This window comes from Gymnoscopelus braueri (genome assembly GCF_963280865.1).
Source record: "Gymnoscopelus braueri genome assembly, chromosome: 5".
Lineage (NCBI taxonomy): Eukaryota > Metazoa > Chordata > Actinopteri > Myctophiformes > Myctophidae > Gymnoscopelus > Gymnoscopelus braueri.
In genome coordinates this window covers 8,775,551-8,803,419 of record NC_137606.1, presented here as the reverse complement: position 1 = coordinate 8,803,419, position 27,869 = coordinate 8,775,551, and the positions used below count along the sequence as shown (strand labels likewise).

Genomic DNA, 27,869 nt, shown 5'->3' with positions numbered 1-27,869 from the left:
ACACACACACACACACACACACACACACACACACACACACACACAGTGTTGGACTATGCGTGCACACACGATCACACACTTGCACGCACATGCCTACTACAGCATGGAGGCTGGAGGCTGTGAAGTATAGTATGTAGTTTGTGTCTGTAACAGCTGGTTTTACTACAAAACATGCATGGAATTTTTTAAGTCTAGCTTTCACACACCAAACACAACAACAACAACGAGGATATAGGGCCTAGATAGATAATTAAATAGACTTTTAATAATCCAGAGTGACATTCAGTCATCATAGCTTGACCGCCATAGGGATGAAACGGGTATGGGTAGAAGTAGTAACACTAGTAACAAAAGGGGCAACAATATAATATAAAAGACAGTCTAAAGATGACTTAAAGATGGAGTGCCATGATATTTTTCAACCCTAAAACCTGATCATAAGGTATTATTATTATGTAAGGATTTTTTTCAACAAAAAAAAAGTGTACAGTAAGTGTTAAAATGTTGTTTTTATGTAGACACACCCACCAGTGCATTAAGTATACCTGGTTCTCACCTTAGCACCTCCTCCACCACCTTAGCACCACCCACCTGTCCTAGTCCCTCCTCCTCCTCATGCCCACACCTGTTGTGTTATGATAATGAGGGGGAGGGTGTGGGCTTTGTGATGTCACTAAAGCGCTGTTTCTCTATTGGCACGTTTGACCCTCAAGGTTTCAGCCTCCAGGAAGAAACTCCAAATAGTCAGAGAAGACATAAAACACCATAAAAACACCACCGGGGGGCTTAATGAAGTTCTATCAACCTCATAGACACATGGAAAACAGAAAAAGTGCAAAAACATGGCACCACCTCTTTAACATCCGCCCTGGCCTTCTGCACATGGACTCGGGTGTGATTAGTGTATAGCACTGTTTCCCAAACAGTGGGATGGGCCCATTTGTGGGTCACGGACCGTTTTTTTGTGGGTCGCGAGTAAATATTCCCTTCTTTTTTTTTTTCTACATAAAAAAATACATATATTATCTTATTTCAAAAGAAGAAAAAAAAAGTATTTCCTAAATAAAATCAGAAATCAGCCCATTCACAGAATGTAGATGTCACCAGATACATCAGTAGGCTGGTTATGCGTCTAGTTTTATGATGGTGACTTCTAGATGTGTATGTACATAGTTTTATTGAGGTGACTTGTCCTTTATGATGTTTGCAGAGAGTGTTGTTAGCAGGTGTTATAGCTGATGATGAGGAGACAGGGATGGCCATCGCTGGCCTGACCTTTGACCCCACGACAACTGATAGTGAAGTGGCTGACATGGCAATCTGAACTACAACACAGACATACCACACTAGCACCGGCAACATATTATGTCATGAACGTGTACAAAACGCTAGAATATATCCGTCTACATGCTCATGTCGTGATTTGTTGTGAACTTGTAGGACATTTTTGGGGGGGAAACATCTTTTTTACATTTTACTTATGGCATGCCCAAAATAGGGACACCATGTTCAAAGTGGTTAGAAAAAGAAAAAACATGAAAAAGAAAATTTGTCAAAGCAGCTACCCAACATTACACTTCCTTTGTGGTTACGGGGGAGGATTCAACCCTTCCAGCAGATATAACCAGAGGATTTCATCAACTGGTCCTGAACACAGCAGCATGGCTACCCTTTTTCTATGGCCACGGATTAGGACCAGCGCCAAGTTCCTGCTATAGTCACCCATGACAGTGAGCCAGGCTCCAGCCTCACACCCTGCACCACTGTCAGCACTGCAGCACCCTTGGCCTGGGCTGAAGTCCTAGTAATCTCCCTTTTCAGTGGTGGTAAAAGTACTCACATGTTTTACTTAAGTAAAAGTATCAATACTGCAATGTAGAAGTATTCTGTTACTTAAGTAAAAGTCTGGTAATCCAAATTTACTTGAGTAAAAGTACAAAAGTATTTGCATCAAAATGTACTTAAAGTACCAAAAGTAAAAGTACTCATTATGCAGAATGTCCCATTTCACAGGTTTTCAAAGAAATCTTTTGAAATAGCAGATCTACAAGCTCACAATGCGCATTGTAAGCTTGTATTGAGCTTGTATTTTCAAATGGCAAAATTGGAAATACTCCAGTAAAAATAAATAATAAAAAAATACCTAAAAAATGTACTTAAGTACAGTACTTGAGTGAATGTACTTAGTTACTTTCCACCACAGTCCCTTTTATTAGCATTAGCTGGATCTGCCTTGCTAACTAAGGGCGCGTTCAGATATAAGGCACTGAGCGCACTGGTCCAATCCGAACGCACATATCCGAACGCACCCTAAGCCCCCTGCTGATGCTGCTTAGCTTAGCTTACCACCAGGTCCACTGCTATCATCCAGTTACACATCAACAAGGGGGACACACACATTCTGGAAACCAAAAAGAGCTTCTCAAACATTTTCATGTCAAGGATCCACAAATTGATATCGTCGCTGTCGGGCACCTCTTATCTCCATATTTTTTTCCGTAAAAACCCTATAGATACTGCAGCGTTACATAAAGTATAAAAAGTTGCAGATCTGCAAGCTCGAAACGCGACACAAAGCGACGCGTTTAGAGCTTGTAGATCTGATGCTTTTGATACTTTTGATACTTTTGAATTTGAATCCAAACAGTTTTAACAGTCATATGAGGTTTCTACCCGACATGGACCCCCATTTATTACAGTATTACATGTCAGGTACCGTACCTCCATAAGAGAAGATTTGTGTTGTTAAGAAATGTCTACATTGTTCCAAATTTGTCCAACTTTTTCACAAGTTTTGAAAGATGTTACGAAAATCGCATGGCGACACGTTGTGAGCTTGTAGATCGGCTATTTTCAAAAGAACCAAAGTATATATAAAAAGTGGTTAAACTGTTCCTCGGTTTGCTTGCAGTTTACCCCCTGCCCCTGGAACTGCCTCAAGTACCTCTGGGGGTCCCCGGACCCCCACTTTGAGAACCACTGATGTAAACACAGTACCCAACATTAATGAAAGGCTGCAAGGGATTATTATAAAGTGTCTGTGAAAACAATGGGTGGTAAATATGAATGTAGGGTTGGTTACCACATTTCTGTTATTTGTTTGGCTCTTTCTCTCCCTGTGGGCTCAAATAGACTTCGTCAATAACCCTGGCAAGGGACCTTCATCCCTGGGCTACAAACATAGTATGCCAATGAAATTCTCTCCCATGGGTGCTCGGGTGGTGCAGTGGTAAAAGTCCCTGCACACCACCACAGAGGTTGTGGGTTCGAATGTTGTTCGGGAAGTCGGGCAGGGAGGGTGCTCTTGGTCACTGCATGTACTCCTACGGGCTGGGCGGCACCTGTCAGCAGGGAGTGTTGGGCGGGAGGAGTAAGACGAAGGCTCTATGTCCTCCCGGTGGGGGCTCCTCACTGGCAGGTGAGTCAGTAGGATACAACAGCAGTGACAACACAGAAATGTGTGTGGGGAGGAATTCATTGGCATAACAACTAAATTGGGGAGAAAAAGGGGGTAAAAAATTATTGGCTACTCTATAAAATAATACAAAAAATATATATAATCTGTCTGTAATTTTTTACCCTTTGTACTAACAGACAACAGGAAGGGGGTTGATGGAAGGAAGCAGCTTGTGGTCGTTGCACAAAGATCAAACCCAGTCAGGGAAGAAGTGCAGAACCCCATAGGACAATAACCAGGGGCTTTTATTCACAACTAAACACAAACAAATAGAAACCATGTGGATAATAGATAATACCATCTCCCTCTGGAGCTACTGACTGACGCACACTGAAAGGCCGTCTATAACATGGGTGGGCTGCTATCCGGCTTACCGGTCAGAACAAAAAAAAAACACTGCTTATAACACTGGCTCTCAACGTTGAGTTGGGGGATCAACCATGAGTCCAAATAGACCCTTTTGGGCGGTGGTTCCCAAACTGGGGGTCTGGACCCCCAGGGGGGTCCGCAAATTAATTTGGGGGGTCCCCAGATGATTAGCTTAAGATGCAACATTGTTTTCTCACTCAACAGTTAACAAACCAACATACAGTATAAGTGTATACAGGGTCTTCACATTTCTGAAGTTACAATTTTATGATTTTTAAGACCTATTAAATACCAAATTGGCCAAATTGTCAAATATTACGTAAGAAAGAGGTAAACATTGTGAAAATAGCAGATCTATAAGCTCACAAGGCGTTGTGAGCTTGCAGTTCGGCTATTTTCACAATATTTATCTGTGGAACAGAGTCAAACTAAATGTAATGCCTACAATTCCAAGTGCTTGTCAGGGTGTGGAGTCCCCATTTCAAATATGATTCTTTTGGGGGGTTGCTTAGTTAGTCCCCCGGAATTTGTTGTGTTATCCTTTTACCTTTAATGTCTTACTGTACCTCGTGCTGTTTACATTTCTGACTAATAAAGTATTCAATCAATACAAAAAAAGCTGTCCATCCATGGAGCCAAAGGAGCAGGAATGTAGCAGCCTTCACCATTCAGGTGCTGGATGACAGTAACAAATCTACCTGAAGCATAAATCAAAACCACTGCCTACAGTATCTCTTAAAACATCTCATTCCTAGAGGGTGGGGACACCTCCTCTCCGCCTGGCAACAGCAAACAACAATAACACGGTGTCACTCACTAACTGCATGCCGCTGTCACAGAGCAAGACCACACACTGTGATACTTGTGTTGCATGCTGTAAATAGCCACATGCCGTTAAATAGCAGATCTACAAGCTCACAATGCGTCACATACGTGACACGTTGTGAGCTTGTAGATCTGCTATTTACTGAGCACGACACGGGCACACAACTAAGTATAGCTGAGGCTTAACCAACTAGATGAAATAGTTCTGATGCCTGCAACTAAAGAGTGTTACCCAGTGGAGCTTGTTGAGCAGGAAGCAGACGAAGAATGTTGAATGATCTGACATTGTATGAAATACGGTAACTAGTAACTGATGTTGTTTCCTTCCTCTAGCAGGTAAACCTGTCTTCATCAGTGTCTGAGCTACTATCCCTAAAATGGCTATGATATTACAGTATACGTTTCATGTATTCCATATTAGCCGTAGACCATGGGTTCTCAACCTTTGTAGCTGATCTACAAGCTCACAACGCCTTGCGCTGCCAGGCGTTGTGAGCTTGCGGATCGGCTATTTTCAAAGCTTGTAGATCTGTTACTTTTGCTATTTTTAAATTTGAATCCTGAAAATTAACAGTTTTGGACATATGAGGTTTCCACCCGAGAGACGATATGGAATGTATGTAATATCACAGCCATTTCTAGGACTATGTCTGAGCAGACACACTGGCTGTGTCTAGGCTAAGATGACTAGGTTTTTCAACCAAGCGTCCCTATTTTGGCCATGTCATTATGGACAATATTTTGTTAAAGAACTTTCCAAAATAGCGAAAACAAGCAGATCTACAAGCTCACAATAAGTATCACATCTCGATACGTTGTGAGCTTGTAGATCGGCAATTTTTTTAATAGACAAACTATAAAATAGGGTTAAAGTGGTTGTCATTTCTCATTTTGCTGCGGACCCCCGGAACCCCTTCAGGGACCACTTGGGGGTCCCTGGCCTGGACCCCACTTTGGAGAACCATTGCAATAAAATAGGAGCTGAGCACAAGAAGAGACAGAAAGCATTCTGTGTGAACATCAGCCAAAGCCAAAACAGCTGGGATTCTGTGGCAATTCATCACACATGAAAAGAACAAACTGCATCCTGAGAGATGCTGCATCCAGACAAACTTTATATGTCTTGATGAATTGAATACATACTGTAGGACCACAATGGAAACAATAAGGCAATCAGGGCTTCTTGTGTTATCCTTTTAGCATCATTGTAATACTGTACCTCTGTACTTTTTGCAAACTGTTAATAAAGTATTCAATCAATCAAACAGGTTGTGTCGTCACATTCCTTCCATCAGGTAAACCTTCCCCACCAATCAAACACCGTGGACAAACAGTTGGTGTTGCCGCGGCGACGAGCATGTTTGGCTGGTCGTCAGTGTGTTCACCCCCCTCCCCTCAGATTCACACCAGATAACTACACCTGTCTTCATTTATTTATTAACCAATAACTACACCTGACCATCCACAACTACACCTGTCTTTAATGAACCAATAACTACACCTGACCATCCATACTACACCTGTCTTCATTTATTTATTAACCAATAACTAACTACACCTGACCATCCACAACTACACCTGTCTTTAATGAACCAATAACTACACCTGACCATCCATACTACACCTGTCTTCATTTATTTATTAACCAATAACTACACCTGACCATCCACAACTACACCTGTCTTTAATGAACCAATAACTACACCTGACCATCCACAACTACACCTGTCTTTAATGAACCAATAGCTACACGTGACCTGACCATCCACAACTACACCTGTCTTCATTTATTTATGAACCAATAACTACACCTGACCATCCACAACTACACCTGTCTTTAATGAACCAATAACTACACCTGGCCATCCACAACTACACCTGTCTTTAATGAACCAATAACTAAAGCAAAGCAAAGCAAAGCAAAAGCAAAGCAAACTACACCTGACCATCCACAACTACACCTGTCTTCATTTATTTATGAACCAATAACTACAACTGACCATCCACAACTACACCTGATAGATAGCCTGGATAGATAGATAGATAGATAGATAGATAGATAGATAGATAGATAGATAGATAGATAGATAGATAGATAGATAGATAGATAGATAGATAGATAGATAGATAGATAGATAGATAGATAGATAGATAGATAGATACCTGAAAATGTATTTCCTGTTTATTAAAGAGCTGGAGAGACATGGAAATAGCCATAAAGAATCATGAATCCTATACTTGATTTATTTATTTTCTTGTCTGTATTTACAAGTAGGCCTTTACACACACGCACACTGGGGAGAATGATATTTTGCTCCAATTTACGCTGAGTGTGTATATGTATGTAAGTGACAATAACTAACCTTGAACCTGAACCTTGAACTTTATTATCTGTTGAACTATAGCTTCACATGCATTATGTTATTTACTCTAGAGTTCCTTGTAACTGTTAAGTGCTCTAAAACTATGCCAGGCAGGGCTTTCATAACACAGATCATAAGGAAAACATGAAAGGGTCTAAAGGAGTTAATGAGTAGGAAATGGAATGTTTCCCATCTAGTCATCACATAGGCGGTGGTGGTGGGCTGATTGGTATGGGGGAGGGGCTTAGCCCGAAAGGGAGGGACTTAGCTCTGCAGGGGAGGGGCTTAGCAAGGAGGGGGAGGGGGAGGGAGTTAGCCCTGTTCAAAGAATGTGCAGTTGTAGAAAACCAAGACTGATGATCACACTCGGGCAAAGGCAAATACACACACACACACACACACACACACACACACACACACACACACACACACACACACACACACACACACACACACACACACACACACACACACACACACACACACACACACACACACACGCACACACACACACTGACTAACCCATATGGTGCAAAGTCCAAACACACACACACACACACACACACACATACATGTACAGATATATGTGAGTGACGTTGCAACGACCACTCCTCGACTGATGAGGGCCTGGCAGTAAGTCACAGTCATGAGACGTGTGTTAGTTCTAATGGGAGTGCAGAGAGCTGTCAGCTGACAGCAGCAGACTGCTGTCAATAATAATAATTATACATTTTATTTATAACGCAATTTCCATTTTCGCAAAACTTCAAACTGCTACATAAACATTTGCATAAAAACAGCCAACCAAACATGGGACCCTACTAGGGATAGAGGGTCAATTTTAAAACTAGGTAAAATCATGGCATAGAAAAATAAGACCCAAGAAGAAGAATTAAGAAAACGTTTTGTTAAAAAGGTAGGTTTTTAGTCCTTTTTTAAACGCGTCAGTGGACCGCGGTGCGGTGCGGTGCGGTGCGGTGCGGTGCGGTGCGGTGCGGTGCGGTGCTCTCAGGTGTTCGGGGGAGGGCATTCCACAGACGTGAGTCAGTACAGCAGAAGGCCTGGTTGCCCATGGTGCGGGGGGGGGTCATTGCCGTGGATGCACTGATGTGTCAGAAGGGAGATCTTGTAGGTGATGGGGAGCCAGTGAAGTGAACGGAGAATGGGTGTAATATGGTCGTATTTTCGCACTTTCATCAGGATCCTAGCAGCACTGTTTTAAATGTATTAAAGTCATCCAGCCTGGAGGAGACATCTACAGTAGACATCTGCTTGATTGTCCTCTGAGAGTGTAATAATCTCACATTACACTATATCATTGGTAGAATCTGTGACAACAGCATGCACCACTAATGCGTGTGTGAGTGAGTGTGACTGACTGTGTTTGCAATGTGCATCCACTAGAACAACGGTCTTCAACGTTTTTTAGCCCAAGGACCCCCTAGCTGAAAGAGAGATGAAGCAGGGACCCCCACTGGCCACTACATACTGTATAACATTTTATTTTCATAGATTACATTTTTCAGAACAACACCAAACCTAGCCGATCTACAAGCTCACAACGCCTCGCAGCTGGAGGCGTTGTGAGCTTGTAGATCTGCAATTTTTGGCTTAAGTCGAAGACCTCAAGTGGTCAATGTAAAAAATATATATCCACTCACACAAAGATTTGGCGGCCCCCCTGTAGTAACTCTGAGGACCCCCTAGATGTCCCGGACCCCCTGTTGAAGACCCCTGCACTAGATCAGTGGTTCCCAAGCGGTGTGCCAAGGCACACACTGGTGTGCAGTGAGACAAGTCCAGGTGTAACTTGGGATTTGGTGAGAACCACACATTATTTTTGTAGTTTTTTATAATCCTATTTACGTATTACAAAACTATTTTTTTCCCCAATAAAGAGGCACATTCTATACCCAATAAAGTATATAAAGTATTTAACCTTTCAACCTGGCATCAGTGTTTTGGGCATGTCATTATAGTCAAAAGTTTTTAATTAAATACTTTTATAAAATGATTTTGCATTGTGTGTGAGATTTAGCTCTTTGTGTGCCTTGGGCCCTTGAGCACAAAAAGTTTGAAAATCACAGGAGTATAAATGATTGTTTTCTGTGTCTCTGCCTTCTTTAGTGTCATTTCTCCTCTTTATTCTACAGTATCTTAGCGAGGCAGTGAGACATGACTCTTGCGTGCGTGACTTGGCACTGACTCACCATAAACCCCTCCCCTAGCTGTTGACTCTCAACGTACAGCGTAATACTTTCCTAAAAGCATCTGATTATTAAGCCAATGTGAGAATCATCACAGGGCTCCCAAATTGTTTTGTACAAGACATGTTCTGCAATACCCCATTAACTGATTAACCTGCCAGTTTCTCATTCAGTTTCTTATGTGACTTGCAAAGGTTCCTTCCTTTAAAGGTTCAATCAGTGATACTTAATGTAAAAAAGAAAGAAAGAAAGAAAAAAAGGGTAGCCCCAAAACAAAAAATGTAATAGCAGTGGAGATACATTAAAACATTTTATGTGATTGACTAAGCTCCTGATAGAAGTACTAACACTAGCAAATAAATAAATAAGTAAATCCTTATCTTTAATGTAAAGCGACTTTGGGTACTAAGAAAAGCTCCATAAATCTGGGCTATTATCATTATTAATTAATCATCTGCCTCTTCTAATGAGTAAATAACTCGCTCAGGTTGCACCTTGTGCAGCTATTTGAGGAGTTAATACAAAAGTAGCAAAGGAATTCACAGAGCATTGAGGCAACTTGGTCCCTCTGTGCCTTTGTGGCTCATAGCCACAGGGTGTGTCACCCACCCAGAGAAAACAAGCACACACACACACACACACACACACACACACACACACACACACACACACACACACACACACACACACACACACACACACACACACACACACACACACACACACACACACACACACACACACCCTTCCATACCATAACGTTGTTGTTCCGTCCGTCAGCCTTACCAAGGACCACAGCCCGACCCATGGTACATTTTATTTTACGGTTAAAATGATTGTGATGTATTAACACAGTTTGCTGGGAACCCCCCCAGGGGTATCTGTATTCGGTGGTCTTTACTATAGACCACCGAATACCGATATTTTGTCAAAAGATTTCATAATCAATAATAATTTGATTCAAGTTTATATTTGAGAACTTTAAGAATTTATCTTATAAGCTCAAAATGAAATAAACATAAACACAAATAACTTTTTAATAGATAAAAGGCATCGCAAAGTGATCCGTTGTGAGCTCATAAATCGTCTATTTAAAATAAAACATTTTCGCCGATAACGACATGCCCAAAATAAATACGCCAGGTTGAAAGTGTTTGAAAATTGTGACACATCAAGCTGCACGACTGCAGCAAAAATCTAAATAGCTGATGTATATATATAATCGGACAAACTGATCTATATCTGTCGGGCTCTAAATTCTTGGTTGTGGTTTGTGAACAACATGCTGACAGACGGATGGGATGGACACCTACAGTATGAATGACATTCCTGCTTGTTTCTTGCCAACGGACCAATAATGTCATGTCCTTTTTTTAGTTATAGAACACAGTCAGCTGCATTCACTGTATGGAGGCGGCAGTCTGTTTGGCAGCCATACAGCCGGAGGAATGCACTGTATGTGTTCATGTGTATTCATGAGCACCACTTAACCCTTTCAATCCGGGAACCCATCTACAAATGTCTTTTAAATCCTAACAGTTTTCTGTATGTTGCTATAATATCAGTGGTTCTAAAACTTTTTCATGTCAAGGACCCCCAAAATTATATGTATTTGGTCACGGACCCCCATCTCAAAATATTTTGTTCCAGGGACCCCCCAGAAGCAAAGATTTGAGTTACAAATGTTCACTTAAAAAAATATACAGTATATTCGAAGATTTGCACAAATGTTCATGATTTTTCAAAAATAGCAGATCTACAAGCTATGAGCTTGTAGATCTGCTATTTTTGAATAGCCAAAGTATAAAATAATGGCTATAGCTAAAATCTAAAATGAGAGATGCGTTCCGGGATTGAATAGGTTAACATTCTGGCCGACCAAATACAAGCTGTTTAGAGGAGCTATGCAGGCTAATGTGTTGCTGTTGAAGTGAATCTCTCATATACCTCATGGATTAAAGCAAAATAAAATCTCACAAAGTGACATTTGTTTGTTAGGCCAAGTTATGAAACAGAGTGTAAGGAGCCGCCACCCACACACTAAAGCACTGTGTGTGTTTCATAAACCATTAACACAATATGTAAAATGATGATGTTTTGGTAGCCATACCAGAAGAAATTGCAGACTGAGGCTTTAACCGTTGCCTTTATGAAATGTCAGAGATCATCAGGATTTTCTGAAAGTTTGAACATTCTATTACTAGTTTGACCACTTCAAATTGAACCTTAAAATAACTAATAACCGAAAATAGGCTATGTCAGTGGTTCTCACATTTTTTTGTGTCAAGGACCCCCAAAGTGATATGTATTTGGCCGCGGACCCCCCTTTCAAAAATATTTTCCAGAAGCAAAGACTTGAGTTAAAATGTTTCGCTTAAAAAAAAGTATATATATTCAAGTTGTCACGATTTTTCTCAAAAAGATCTGCAAGCTCATAGCGTGGCACAAAGTGACACACTATAAGCATATAGATCTGCTATTTTTGAATTGCCAAAGTATAAAATATGGTTAAAAAAGTTTTAAAATGATTGTGACGCTATATTAACACATTTAGCTGGGGGGACCCTGGAACCCCCAGCTAAATGTGTTAATAATAGCAGAAGAACCCCTTCAAGGACCACTGGTCTTCTAACTTCTAATCTAGACATCCTGCCTGCTCCAGAATTCCTCGACAGGCCAAAATAATGCATAATGGCTCAGCCCAGATAAATAAATAGTGTAAATCAGTGGTGGAAGAAGTACTCAGATATTTTACTTAGGTAAAAGTAGCAATACCACAATATAAACATACTCTGTTACAAGTAAAAGGCCTGTGCTCAAAATGTTACTTGAGTAAAAGTACAAAAGTATTGTCATCAAAATAGTAAAAGTAAAGGTATCGAAAATTGGAAATACTCCAGTAAAGTAAAAAATACCTCAAAATTGCACTTAAGTACAGTACTTGAGTAAATGTACTTAGTTACTTTCCACACTGGTGTAAATCATAAGCTAGAAGTTCACAGCAGCAGTCTCCAGGTCATTATTTGTATGAAAACTTGACTGTTGACTGTTTGCACTTAGTTTTCAGCGCCTCCTAACAGCTGATGATGCAACGTTTGTGGGAGAGAAAAAAAGAACTGCTGATTCCATCATATCGTCTGCTGTCGGGCAGAAACCTTATCTTGGGCGCCGCCTTATCTCTTATCCCTAAACTTCTTTGCCATTTTTTACTATTTTTAAAAACATTTTCAAATAGTTCAAATAGCAATAACATGTCGATGTAGATAGTTGAACTATTTGAAAATGTTTTTAAAAATAGTAAAAAATGGCTAATAAGTTTAGGGATAATGGGTAAGGCGGCGCCCAAGATAGGGCCCTGTCTCCATCTTTTTATGTTAATTTTTCCCCCATAAATGACAGTATTGCGCAAAATTAACTAAAATAACTCATCTACAAGCTCAAAACATGTTGCGAAGTTAGAATATGGAGATAAGAGGTTTCTGCCCGACAGCAACGATATGTGTTTTTTTTAAGCTGTTTTGCCTTTGAATGAGTCGAGGGGTTTCCCTGGTAAACCCCAAATGAAGTCAGACCATGTTGTCAGAAGAACATTGACAGAAAGACACACGAGCATAAAGCAACAATAACATGAGCTTTAACTGGTCTGCTGCCATGTGAGTGGGTGGAACTACTAGCTATGAGGAATGGGAGTACAGGGGGGATGGGGGCTATGTAAGTTTGGAGGCAATAGAGAGGATATGGGGGTGGAGGCCAGGGGCTATGTGTGTGTGTGTGTGTGTGTGTGTGTGTGTGTGTGTGTGTGCGTGTGTGCGTGCGTGCGTGCGTGCGTGCGTGCGTGCGTGCGTGCGTATGCACTATATGAATCGAGGGCATGTGCAAGGTTGTTTAGAGAACAAAGAATGTCTCTGCAAGGTCCAATAGCACAAAATGGAGGTATGCCTATATGTATGTAAGTGTGTGTGTGTGTGTGTGTGTGTGTGTGTGTGTGTGTGTGTGTGTGTGTGTGTGTGTGTGTGTGTGTGTGTGTGTGTGTGCGTGTGTGTGTGTGTATGTGTGAGCCGCCTCATGCAGGCACCAGATGTCTATCCTCCTGTCTATAAATACAAAACTGAATAGGGGTAGGGCCAGGGGGTCCCTTCACACACACACACACACACACACACACACACACACACACACACACACACACACACACACACACACACCCGCCAAAGAAGCAAATGTACATAATTCATTTTCCTCCCTTCTTTGTGTTCTTTGTGGTCCTCAATGGGTGAGAGGTGCAGCAGCCTCTGTTCTAAAGACGTTTTCAATTGGTTGTTGTATGATTGAATAACAGTAACACTCCATCTGATTGGCTCATTGTATCGCTGAACAACACTCCATCTGAACTAACTAACAAAGCGCTGCAGCAGTAATTATTATGGCACCTGGTTTGCAAATAATACTGACTTTAAAGATTGAACATTAAAAAAAAAAAAAAAAACTAGAAATACATTATTGCATGCCTCCGGCCAACCAGTTGCAATTTACACCTGTTTCTGTCCAGACTCGTATATACATTATACAGTATGTATTGAATGATGACTTTGAAGGAATTTATTGATGAGTTTCATTTAGTTTTTCACTGTCAACTGTACAATGATGTAAGAAATTCTTTATTTGAAAAAAAATCAATTGTAAGAATCAAGATTTGTTTTGGATGTCTGAATGTTTTAAGTTAAGTTGGCTGTTCACTAAGGAAGTTTTTGTTTTAGGAAAAGTCATAGGGAAGGCTTGGCAGTTGCGCTGGAGAACGATGTATCCGTAACTCACAGCCTGGACGATCAATATGTTTATGTATTCTGTTTGTGGACATCTTGGTGTATGTTAATATCGTGAGCGTCTTGTAAGCCTGTGTGGGCTGGGCATCTTGTGGTGCAGGACACTATAATAAGAAATCTATCCAGCTATCTATTGAATATGTTTGATCACCAACTTGAAATTCAGTTCAATCAGTTCATACTCGAGTCCAAGAGGACAATGGTGCTAAATGTTATGAAATTCCCTCAATGCGTTCCTGGGATAATGTGGGGACGGACGGCCGGACGGCCGGACGGACGGACGGACGGATGGCCGGACGGACGTGTTGCTTGGCGACGCGTTGTGACCTTGTAGATCAGCTATTTTTGGCGAATGTTCCCCCCCAGAATAGGGATGCTAGGGTTCAAGATGTTAAGGGTTAATATGAATCTTATCATTCTACTGTGAAGAGGACATCGTCTCTGTCAGGAGGAAACCTCATGTGTTCAAAATAGTTTTCAGGATTCAAAATTCTAAACTAGCAAAAGTAAAATCGATGCTTGTAGATCTGCTACTTTTGATGCTTTTGTGTGACGCTGTAGTATGATCAAGTAGGGCGTTAATTTATGAAAAAATCACACCCAGTGTGAAGTGGGCGGTGTGGTCATCACAGTGGTCATCACAGTGATGGAAGCTCACTTTAAATTTTTTTTTTTTTTTTGAAGTGCATAGTCCTATTTATAGGTTATTAATGTCATCATGTGTCTCACTAGCCAATCACAGTGCTGAATAGAGTCAGCCAATAGAGTCAGCCAATCACAGTACAGCTAGGGGTGTACTAATGAGCCAATCACAGTACAGTTAATGAGGTGTCCCAACCCCACTTATAGGGGCGGCTACACCGCCCAAAAACAGTGCATCGCTCTACATTCGATTCCCCGACACAGGTGCTGTATTGGGCGTCAACCTTCCTGTATCTCTTGTCACTGTCCTGTCTCTCCATGTGAGTTCTCACTAGCCTGGGACCAGAAGAATCTGCGAGTGCAAAAAAAAAATTGCACTCTGCGATTTGGGTCTGGCACCGCTCCATAGAGAATCCATTTCCTGCTCCACAAGACGGGGGTAACCAATCAGGGCCCAGTATTCGAATATGGGAGACTGTAATTGGTAGTTGGTTTGTAGGTCTAACCAATTGCGTCGAGAGTCATTGTTTTGATCCCGCCCCCTTGGAAAAAAAACGTCCTCATAGAAGCACCAGACTCATATCCATGCAGTGATATAGTCTGTCTACGCCAGGCTAAGTTCTCACATGGAGGCCACATGATGGAACCAGAGACACATAGAGGAGTGGCTCACAGTTCACAGCTTGTTTATGCTGGAAACATATTTGTGGGATGGTTGGCAAATATATCTATCAGTCTACTATAGAATGCAAGCATGCCTTGGGTCTGATTTTGGAAGAATTAAAAATAAGAGTCAGTCAGTCAGTCAGTCAGTCAGTCAGTCAGTCAGTCAGTCAGTCAGTCAGTCAGTCAGTCATCAGAATAAGACTTGTGCAGCCTCTGGCCACATACTCAGTTCAAACCCGTGAAAGTGCAACAAATATGTTATTGTTCATAATCTCTGCACTAAACCTCTTCTCCTCACAACGGGTTTTGGAAAATGCCCCCCCCCGAATGCTATTATAGTCTGGAACTACACCTCCCAAAATCCGAGAACGGAAGCAGTCATCTGTTCGTTATTTCCGTTCACGAAAATATATTTTAAAATATCTTTACATCTTATTTTTATACTTCCATTTTTGATATGCAGCAAGCTATACAGTATATGCTTAGATTATTTTGATTTATATTAGGACACATTTGCGCGACTGCAAAGATGAAACGGAAGCGGGGAGGAGGCGTCACATCCGCTTAATCACGTGATCATTTTCAGCCCTTCCGTGCTCCAGACGGAAGCATTTGAAAATTGTGGGAGACATCAGTCTGGCTCACGAGACCTAGGGTTCAAGTGGTTCAACATTAGGGCTTATAAGGGCCTCCAGGCAGCATAATGTACACACACTGACACAGAGCTGCATGTAGAAGCTGCCTGAGCCACAGCCTTATTAGGCTGCCGGGTCAGTCACCTCAGTGGAGGCCAGGAAGAAGCAACCCTTTAACAACATGAACCCTGGCTGACCTCTCTATTTTGGGCATGTCATTTATAGCTGAAAAGAATTTCACAAACGTTTCAGAAATGTTAAAAATTCTATTTTCACTATTCGTCGTATACAGCAAAGTACAGAATATACAGTAGTAGGGCTTAAAGACCCCATTTTCTTCGATTGTCTGACATCATCACACTGACCACACAAACACCCTGTTAGTGTGTTAGTGTGTGTCATCTGAAAACCAGATTTTGGTTGTCCAAAAAAAACAACAACATATTTAATGCTTAGTTTAGAGACATACAGTATGCAGAGCGCAAGAAATAACCAGGGTTTTCATGGTTCTCCAAATACACACAACAAACATTGTTTTTTTGGTGGTTAAATTAAGGGTCATGCACAGGAAGAATGATGACTATGAAGATGACTATAACAATGATGAAGTGAGCATCCACACTGAACCAGTTGAATGTGAGTGATGTGTTGGGCCTGTACATTTGGGATGGATTTTGATTTGATATCAGTGTTTCTGTCATTCCAAAAATCACTCTAAAAGTTATCCCAAGTTAACGATTATCGTTCAGCACTGTTGTTGTTGTCGTCATAGTGTTGATGTGGACTCTACCATCCTCTAGACTGTGTAGAACCATTTTTAAAATGACATATAAGCATTGCGTTAATGCAGGACATGGGAGTTCTCTGATTTAGTATAGCATGCTGGTTGGCTAAATCAGGAAGCATTTTAAGAACGGAGCTAGAGGTCAACACCAAGTATAACTGTATTCCAGAGTGACTGAATGATAGTTGTGGTTGTTGGTGTTGGATGGCCCTTCAGAGAGGAGGAGAGATAACTACTGGTCTGTGGGGAGGAGTGTAGAGTTACAGAGAGATGACTGTAGGGAGAAAAGACGGAGCATGCCAGGTGTGGTATATCAGTGACGCGTTATTACTCACAATGAGTCGCATTTTCAAATAGCCAAAGTATACTATATAATAGGTCTGAAGTGGTTAATGTATGTTTTGTAATAATAATCAAAACCTACAAAGTAACTAGTAACTACAGTTTTCAATTAATTGTAGTGGAGTAAAAGTACAATATTTGCCTCTGAGATGTAGTGGAGTAGAAGTAAAAGTACTGAACATTGGAAATAGTCCAGTAAAGTAAAAGTGCCCCAAAAGTGTACTTAAGTACAATACTTGACTAAACTTGAGTTTATATATTTAGTTACTTTCCACCACTATATCAATTGTCAAGCAGTAGTCAGTCCTGTATGGTGAACTGAGTACTGCAGTGAGTACCATTTATTCAAATCTGAGGTTGCTGCTTTTTATACCTCATGTGGAGGAGTTGAGGGGAAAGACGCTAAAAAGCCAGGCTGACGTTCGGGGCCTGACATGATGCCCGTTGCTACAGAACTGTGGTTCTCAACATGTTTTGAGCTCTGGACCTCTAGCATATTCCTAACAATACGCAAGGACCATTTCTTAGTAAGAAGTTATTAAAGTCACATGATATTCATACGGTATATAATAGACTAATTGTACTATGTCTTCAGTTTTTAGAGAATACATAGCCTGGTGTGTCCTTACAGAACCTTCAATTACTGACAATGACCAGATTATTTACTAGCCTGGTAGTAAACAACTTCTCTGAGAAAGTGCAGCACACACACAAGGGTTACTGTGTTGAGGAAAATATGTTTATATCAAGTTACTGTGTTGAGGAAAATATGTTTATATCAAGTTTATATCAATAAATCATCATCAATATGTTTATGATACATTTTTAAATACTTCTTCATATAGAGTGCCATGTTTATCATCTTGTTTTGTTGTGTGACATGAGACAACCAACCAATGTAATGTCTCGAACGTCACTTATTCAAGTATCACTTCTGTGGTGTTTTGCTCGTGTTCAGCATTTGCTACTGATTAGTCTCCCAGACCAGTTCGTTTCCACTCTTTTTTCCTTGGAGCCCCCACTTAGAACATCTGACACAAGCTGAGACCCCCCCCCCCAAGTGCTGTGTCAGGGACCCCCATAACAGAAGATTCGTGTTATTATAAATAACAGCTTGTAGATTGGCTATTCTTGAAAAATCTAAAATAGAGGTTGAGGTTAAACAGATTTTGATGCTATATTAACAAAGGCTTTTGTGCGACCCGGTTTAAAATGCGTTATAAATTAAATGTATTATTAGAAAAGCATTTACAGAGTGTACTTCAGGGCTGTAGAGCAGTGGATCTCATCCTGTGGGTCGGGACCCCCAGGGGGTCCCCACATGATTTTGGGGTGTCTCCAGATGACAATGAAGTGACAATTTAAGGACTTGTAAGACCTTTTTAATACCTTTTATTTTATTTCATAAACAATGAACAATGAAAAAAGACCATTACTGCATCAAAAGTAATCAACAAACTATATAAAAACTTGGCCAAATTGTCAGATAATGTAATATAAGAAAGAGGCACAAATTGTGAAAATAAATTATCTACAATCTGTAGCTGTACAATATTTTATCTGTGGAACTGAGTCAAACTAAATGTATATATATACCTCAACTCCTACAATTCCAAGTGCTTGTCAGGGTGGTGGATCCCCAGTTCACATATGATTATAGTGGGGGGTCCACAGTTCACATATGATTATAGTGGGGGGTCCCCAGTTCACATATGATTATAGTGGGGGGTCCCCAGTTCACATATGATTATTTTGGGGGGTCGTTCACATATGATTATTTTGGGGGGTCGCGGCCAGAAAAGGTTGAGAACCACTGCTGTAGAGAAGGGTGAACATGTGAGATGTGTGATTGAAAACAGCGTGGCTCGTTAACTCTAATATGCAAACTCAATTGTGCTTAATGCGAGAGGGCTGAGGGCCATTTGTGGACGGAAATAACACCATGGAAATGGTCAAATACTCTCTGAGAGAGAGAGAGAGAGAGCCGTCATATATTGAGAATGCAGAAAACTCTGCGACAGTCAAGTGACTTCATTATTATTCATGTTCAATGTTCTTGATTAAAGCTGCAATCGTAGCCTCTGTTTGGGCGGATTATATAATGCATTTTTAGCTTCATGCAATACCTCTTGGACACATGGACATGATTTCACCCATACATGGATATTTTGTATTTATTGTGGGGTCCATTTGGTTCCATTTGTACACTCTCAGAGTTCAGTAAACACAGTGTAGATTAGGATCCCAGAGATCTAAATAAATACATATATCCTATCAAATGAGGGTCTGTGGCCCAATGCACGTCAAACTGGGGGTCGTGGAAATTAAAAAGGTTGAGTATCACTGCTTTAGAGCACTACTAATTCATGCTTGCTTTTTGTCATGAGAGGTAGGGATCAGCATCACTCGAACCATCCATCCGTCTGCTCTGGCTTATATAATAATAATAACAGCCTCAGTATTTCCAAGCATGGAGGCCAACTGAAGCCAGGGCCGAGTCCACACACACACACACACACACACACACACACACACACACACACACACACACACACACACACACACACACACACACACACACACACACACACACACACACACACACACACACACACACAGGAGAGAAGTGGGTTTTTACGAGCACAGGGAATTGCAAACGTTGTTCCAGTCAGAAGCTGATGATGCAAAGACACAAAACTGCTACCTTCATTCCACTCTGCGTTAAAAACTCACAACATGCCGTCCCAGTTTTTATGTCATTATAGGTGGAAAAAGTTCCCAAAAAATTCAACGAAATTCCGAAAATATTTGACAAACTTTCAGGAAAGAAATCTAGAAAGAAATCGGACAGATTCAAAGAATTGAAGAAAATGTGAAAGCATTTGAAATCATTAAAAAAATTGCAAAAAATTGCAGATCAATAAGCTCACAAGACATCACAATGCGACATGCTGTGAGCTGGTAGATCAGCTATTTTTGCTATGTGTATGTCCCACAAAGTATACAGGGCTTATGTGGTTAGGTATTCAGTAGCCAGCATGTTTATTACAGCTGCTAGACTAACAGCCCTTTTAAAAAGGGACTTCATGAAAGATGTATCAGACAACTTGTTGATGTATAGAAGCACCATGAGGCACAAGCAGCCAGGCACCCTGTTTCTGGCACGACTATCAGGACATCCTGTTTCCCAGCGGAAGGGTAAAGGTCAAAGGTGACAGCAGGGTGGATAGGCTGCCACTGCATGGGCTCCTGTTTGGAACAAGGCTCACCACTTTTCTCAGACAGAAACAGGATGCTCACTACTCCGCCATCATTTATATTTATCATATTTAACTAAAACAGAAGTACAAACTAGAAAAAGTGCTCCTCGGACCACAGGTCTCTGTCAGGGCAGGTAGGTTATTGTGGCCTCCTGGTGGCGCTATAATAGGCCAATGTGAAAAGGGTGCCATTTCTTCCTTGCCTTTCATGGCAATCGGACTTGAGGCATTTTGATTTGAGGCATTTTGTTAAAAAAAATAGTTTAGCAAAAATCTATAACTTCCTCGGCCAAGTGGGAATGTGCGTGCAAAGCCTGCGTGCAAAGCCTGCGTGCAAAGCCTGCGTGCAAAGCCTTCGGCCTGGCGGAGACAATTAAATTGAGGCTTTACACAAAAACAATAACTAAATGAAACTATATAGTGTAAAACGAACTAAAACGAACTAAAATGATAGCGACAACAGAAATAGCCGATGTACAAGCATAACATTTTTTGCACTTTTGCAAAACATGGTAATGGGTCGTTTAGGACTCTCCAAAATCAGGACTAGCATCGGATCCACACATCTGCTGTCGGTCGGAGAGAGTAGTAGAAAAATATATAGTATATCCTGTGGCTTTTTATTTGGGTGATAACCGATTACCCCAAGGGTTGATACTGCAGGTAGCTGACCAATCGGTGTAAGCTAAAGTGCCGACACAAGCTCAAGGAACTTCTTGAGTCTTTGTTGACAAGATGATGAGATGAGAACACAGTGGTGGAAGAAGTACTCACATTTTTTACTTAAGTAAAAGTATCAATACTACAATGCAGAAATGCTCTGTTACAAGTCTGGTATTCAGAATTTACTTGAGTTAAACATAACTCAAGTTAATCTTGAGTTATGGACTTAAAGTACCAAAAGTAAAAGTACTCTTTATGCAGAAATCTTCCATTTCATGTTCAAAATGTATAAAATCATTTGAAAATAGCAGATCTGCAATGTTTCTTAACATTAAACATTAAAAACATATTAAATATGTGATATGTGTGAAAGCTTTTTGTGATAGATTAAAGCACTACTGTGACACTAATCATTGCTATTAAAGATCAACACGATATCATTAGCAAACGTACAATGGATAAATAATGACCACACCACGAAAACGTGCATGGATTAAGTTAGGTTGCGAAATATGTAACATATTTACTGCCAATGCTTACATTTGTTACGTGTCCCCAGTATGTACGTACATTATGTACGTTTTCTCATGCCAATACAAATAAAGGTCCTTTGAATTGAATTGTGAGAACGGCAGTGCACGCCCATTCATCCAAGTTCATGCACGGCCGCACGTCAATTGAAAGCACCTTTATTTTTATTGCCATGAGAAAACGTCACTTCAAACACTTAACATACATAACATTTGACATTTTTAAATACGCAATATACATACTGAGGACACGTAACAAATGTATGTATTGGACCACAGTCCACTCTACTTAAGACTTGATGTCAAAAGACTCTACATCAACGTAATAAATGGGCTGGAGCATTACAAGACAGCAAGAGATTAAAGGAGGGGGTGGCGAACCGTGGAAAGACACTAGGAAATCAGAGAAAAAGACTCCAATAAAACAAAGGTTGAATGAGAAAACGAGAAAATGAGAGAGCATGAGGGAGGGAGACAGTGGAAAGCCTAGAAGAGCTGGTTAGAGAACATAGTGAGCCGTTTGAATGAGTAAAAACAAAGTGAGCACAGTGTGGAAGACAAGGAGCTGGAGGTCTGTGGACAATCAGGGCCGACTCCACTCACACACAGAGTTTTTTTTTTTACGAGCACGGAAACTGTAAACGACTCCTTGTTTTTTGCCTCTACAGCCGTTGTTCCAGTCTGACTTACTGTATAGCTGATGATGCAAAGACACTAAACTGCTACATTCATTCCACTCTGAGTCTGCGAGAAGCACTATAAGCAGCCCTGTTTTAGGTATGTCATTGGAAAAAACATTACATTAACAGACATTAACACATCTCTATAGCAAAATAGCAAAGAAATAGCAGATCTACGAGCTCACAACGATCTGCTGTTTTGGCTTTATGTGGTACCAGGAGGTAGGCTATATAGGGCTTAAGTGGCTAAGTCACCCAATCTGCAGGCTCCTGTCCAGAGTAGAGCTCCTGTTGACTGCTTTCCAGGAACACAATGAATGGGACAAAAACAAGCCGTGTGGACGGACGGACGGACGGACGGACGGATGGCTGATATGTGGCCCCCCTCTCCCCAGCGGGATGTGTACAGTATGTAGACGGGTGGCTGATATGTGGCCCCCCTCTCCCCAGTGGGATGTGTACAGTATGTAGACGGGTGGCTGATATGTGAGGAAACGGTGAAATCAGCGTGCGAAGTCAGTTCAACCTGGTGTTCCTATTGTCCCGCTATTTGAAGCACAACAAAGTAATACTGCAGAGTTAAATGGTGAAATGGTTAAGTGTTTAACAGCAGAAACAGTCTCCTAAAGGTCCGTGCTGAATAGAGTTTCCTTAGACCCAGACCCAGTGTAGTGCAGATCCTAGCTTCATATCCACTTTGCATATTTTTCTCTTCGATAATGGTTTATAAATCAAGGGCGTGGGAGACAGCATACAGTAGTGTTAATAGAGAATCAGCTCTCCCATTTATTTCTCCAAATGGTAAAAGAACAAAGGCCATGTCATTCTCCCCCAAAAGAACAAAGGGCAGCATTGTGCCGTTCCCTCAGACGATGCCTGTGACAAGTGACGTGCGTCTCTTCACACCGACCTGGTGCATCATCCACTTGAAGGCCATACTTTGTCATTAAAGAAAGCTGCCAATCTGTAATGGGAATGTTAGCAACAATAGAGGAGAAGGGGGGCGCGGTCTCAAGGTTATTATACTTAAAGCTGCACTATAACTTTCCTCTTCTACCCCGGATTTGAACCCCGTTTCCTGACATGTCACAAGTGCTGACATTTTTACCATTGAGCTCATAGAGCCTGCCTGCTTGCTCGGGGGATGAATTGAATCTTGACCATCAGGTCAAAATTTGTGTCAGGTGAGACATGACCTTTGACACGAGCTAGATGTCTCAATAGAAATTAAAATATAGAGGAAAATGTCATGCTGTAAGTTTTCTTTTGTTAAAAAGTCTATTCTGATAGTAATCATTGCTATAGAGTGTTTGTTCAGTAACTGGGGTCTCCCTGTCTCTCCAGCTCTTTAGTAAACAGAAAATACATTTTCAGGTGAGTCACCACCTCCTTAAAGTGGGCTCTGCTTTCCCTAAGGGTTCTGTTTTTCCCTGGGGGGTTTGTTATATATGCTATACACATACTGTACAGACACTGGCCCTCATTTATCAACGGAGCGTATAAACCGGCGTATATTTTTCCATATATTCGGCCGTACGCCAACGTCGAAGTCACATTTATCAACGAATCCTACACAGCCGATCCGAGCGTACATTTGGTCCCAGCCTTGATAAATCTCACTTCTGAAAACGAGCGTCATTTAAATAACACGCCCTTAAATATTCTCGAAACACCCCGATTTTACGACATGAAGAACCAGAATACGACCAAAGAAAGAGTTTCGCCGGCTCGCCTCGCCTCGCTGCCTGTCAAGTCACACACACACACACACACACACGCACGCACACATGCACACGCCTCTCTCTCTCTCTCTCTCTCTCTCTCTCTCTCTCTCTCTCTCTCTCTCTCTCTCTCTCTCTCTCTCTCTCTCTCTCTCTCTCTCTCTCTCTCTCTCTCTCTCTCTCTCTCTCTCACACACACACACACACACACACACACACACACACACACACACACACACACACACACACACACACACACACACACACACACACACAAGCCCAACTGTGTCTTTCATAATCCGTTACGGTACAATCTTTGTCAGTCACCTAGGCTTGTAGCCTACATGAATGACATATTATGATACCAATCACATCGCCATGAATGGAATACGTTTGTATATTTATTTACCCCATACCGAGCAGTGCGCGTTCGAGTTACACTAAAGCAGTCATGTAGGCTATATTCCCCATGAGACTCGGGCGGTCTGCAGACTGCAGTGATCCCGTGCCGCCACCCACGTTATAAGAGATTGGAGCATCAGGTTTATATCCTTAACCCAGCCAGGTTGTAGCCTATATAACTCTCTATGACATAACTCCATACCATAGGACAAGCTACTGTAAGTTTGTAGACCTCACTGTCCATGAAAAGATGGTCGGGAGTCCCGACCGTGGGACTCCCGACGCAAAAGCGCTCGTATATTTTGATAATAGCAGATCTACAAGCTCACAATGCGTCGCGATGCAACGCTTGTGAGCTTGTAGATCTGCTATTTTCAATGCAGCCAGATCTTTAATCTTATCTGAATGACTGTTAAAGCAGTTTGTTTAAATTACTTTATAAAATGTTATATTTTTAAAGATTATTTATTAGTGTAGATATACATTTAGGAGTGGATATATGTGTCCAGATGCCTGTCAGACTGACAGTCAGACAATGATGCTCCGCAGGTCTAGGATGGAAAAACGGGCGCAGCCAAAGTCAACAACTGCTTGTGACCAGACGTGAGATTTCAGCGTACGGTAGGATGAAGCCCACGTCAAGATATATTGATAAATGCCGAAAGGTGCTGTGATCTCGCCGTAGGCACATTATTTGGGCTGCACCGCGTTGATAAATGAGGGCCACTGTCCTGCTCTTAAATGGCTGTATTCTAAGTGAGCAACATATAGCAGAGCCTGAATGCCAAGACCAAATAAAACATTCAAATATTTTCAATCTATTCTGACTGAACTATAATAACCTTGCGGCAGTGAGATTGGGGGGGGGGGGGGTGGCTCTCTCAACGGATGTGACACACCGATTAGACGTTTTTATGCTTTATGTGGAGACTGTCACCCTTGAGCTATTGTCTCTTTTGTACCTTGTTAGGAATTATTCTTTGCAGCTGGACAAGAAGAACAGGTATTGTATTTGTTTTAAAAGAAGGCCTTGTGTGTGCTTCTTGCGACACACAGACAGGTGCTGCTGGTTTGGGTTTGGTCTGTGTGGTGCCCTGCACAAGGAGCGGTAAACTGTGGCACTTGTATTGCATAAGACACTTTCAGACATGCACTGTATTTTGGACGTTTTCCAGACTTTAAACGGAGGGGCTGTATGTATGAACGCAATATTCTGGCTCAGTAGGCTTGGACATGCAACAGACTTTATGCTGCCAGGACCCTGCGTTGATACTCCGGTGAATTTACACTCAGCGAGTGGACGTGTTGACGACGCTTCTATTGTCGACGAGTGGAGCCTCCCCTCCTCCCGAGGTGTTCGGAGAGAGATACAGTAGCTAACTGAAATCCAGTTTCATTCTGCTTTTTATTAGCGTTTGAGTTGGGACATTCTCCTGTTGCATGCTACACATGTGAAAGGCCAACTGATTCCCCGGACATTTTCCAGTGTTCAAATGAGAAAGCAGCCCTAAAGAGTACCTACAGAATTACCTAGACTTAATGGCAAGGAGATGGAGGTGATAGGGCGAGGTTTTTTTATTACGTTTCGATTTGCTGGAGGGGAGAAGAGAGGGGGAACATCCATGCCTCTGCTTACAATACCCTCCTCTGGTCATTAGATTTTGTACCACCGGTGGGGATATGACCTGCTTCTGGTCAGACTGAATTAATTGCATGCATTTCATTTTGGGAAATGTAGACTGTCTGAAGTGTTTGATATTCATGCTTGATAATGTCACAACGGCATCCCTATTTGGTCCCACAAAAGGCAATCAAAGATCAATCAAACATACCAGTGATCAAGGTAATAGAGTTTTTGTTTTCTTTGGTGACTTGGTAAAGCATTTCAGGCACGCGCTCATGGTTTCGAATATTTTGACGATGAGCGCATTGCATTGCATTGCATTGCTGTAAAACTAAAAACAACTCCCACCAGAAGCCAGTCAGTGGAAGTGATGGGTCCCCTATGACAGCACACAGTGCTGCCAGCAGTGCTTCAAAGATGGCCTGCAGGGACAAGGCGCACACCTGCAAATATAATCATGGTGCAACAGATGTTTTGGCCACAATCGAGTCACTGACTGTGACTGAATGCACTTCAGCAGGGCGGTTTCCAAAAAAACCTTCAAACTTGTAGGCAAAGAGATTTTGTGAAGAGGGGAATGAAAGGAGGGAGCCCAGTACAGACCCCTGGGGGACGCCCCGGTCAACAAGGTATAGGTTTAACCATTTAAACCCTCTAGTCTTAGAGAGCCGAACTTGAGTTACAACTGTTCTTTGACCGCTTTCTTACATCTACACAACATGTCTTCGCCAAAAATAGCCGATCTACAAGCTCACAGAGCTTGTTCCCCCCAGAATAGGCATGCTGGGGTTCAAGTGGCTTAAGCGGTTAAAAAAAGGAAAAAACTGGAAAGTGAATCTATGTATGAAACTGAACTTTGCACTCTGTGATACAGCCTTTTCAAAAAATAAATACATTTAAAAAAGTAATAATAATAATACAGTGACAAAACAGTGTTTTGTCACTGTATATTTTGCACATACGTGAAATGTGTCCCCTGCAGTGAGCAGCAATTGGTTGTAGCGCTCGGGGAGCAGTTAGAGGTTAAGTGACTTGCTCAGTTTGACACTTTGACACATTTCTGAGGACTGGAATTGAACCTAGGACCTTTGCCTCCCCAGGCGAACTCTCTAATAACCATTCAGCTATAGTAGTGTTAATTGCCTTAACTTTTGCTCTAAAAAAAAACTGCAGATACTGCACATTTCAGTTTGCACTTACCACCAGGTGATGGAAGAGCAGCTCCCAGGACTGGCTGAGCTTCTGGTTCAGCACCATGTCAAAGAAGTCATAGATGAAGTAACCTGTATGAGGGAACCATGTGACAACACTTTAGCAGTTGTGGAAAAAGTACTCACATGTTTTACTTAATTAAAAGTATCAATACTTCAATGTAGAAATACTCTCTTTACTTGACGAAAAGCACAAAAGTATTGGTATTATCAAAATGTACTTAAAATACCAAAAGTAGAAAGTACTCATTACGCAGAATGTCCCGTTTCACAAGTTTTCAAATGTATATAAAAATCTTCAGATCTACAAGCTCACAATGCATCGCAACGCGACGCATTGTGAACTTGTAGATTGGCTATTTTCAAATGGCCAAAATGTATATAGGGCTGAAGTGGTTAATGCATGATTAATAATCTAAATCTACAAAGCAACTAGTAACTAAAGTTTTCAAATAATTGTAGTGGAGTAAAAGTACAATATTTGGTTCTGAGATGTAGTGGAGTAGAAGTAAAAGTATAAAAAATTGGAAGTACTTCAGTAAAGTAAAAAATACCTCAACATTGTACTTAAGTACAGTACTTGAGTACATGTACTTAGTTACTTTACACCACTGCACTTTAAGTCAGTTAATTAGCTAATGGGCACAAACAGCACATAGAGCATG

General features: G+C 41.4%; 1 protein-coding gene across 1 annotated transcript in view; it reads right to left on the bottom strand.

The window, feature by feature from the left end:
- The window catches only part of tlcd2 (TLC domain containing 2), a 44,921-nt gene that overhangs the window by 5,923 nt on the left and 11,129 nt on the right, over positions 1–27,869 (bottom strand). The window contains exon 3 of the mRNA XM_080428753.1: positions 27,194–27,276. Within this exon, the coding sequence (XP_080284879.1) occupies positions 27,194–27,276 (83 nt within the window). The remainder of the gene's footprint in view (positions 1–27,193; positions 27,277–27,869) is intronic.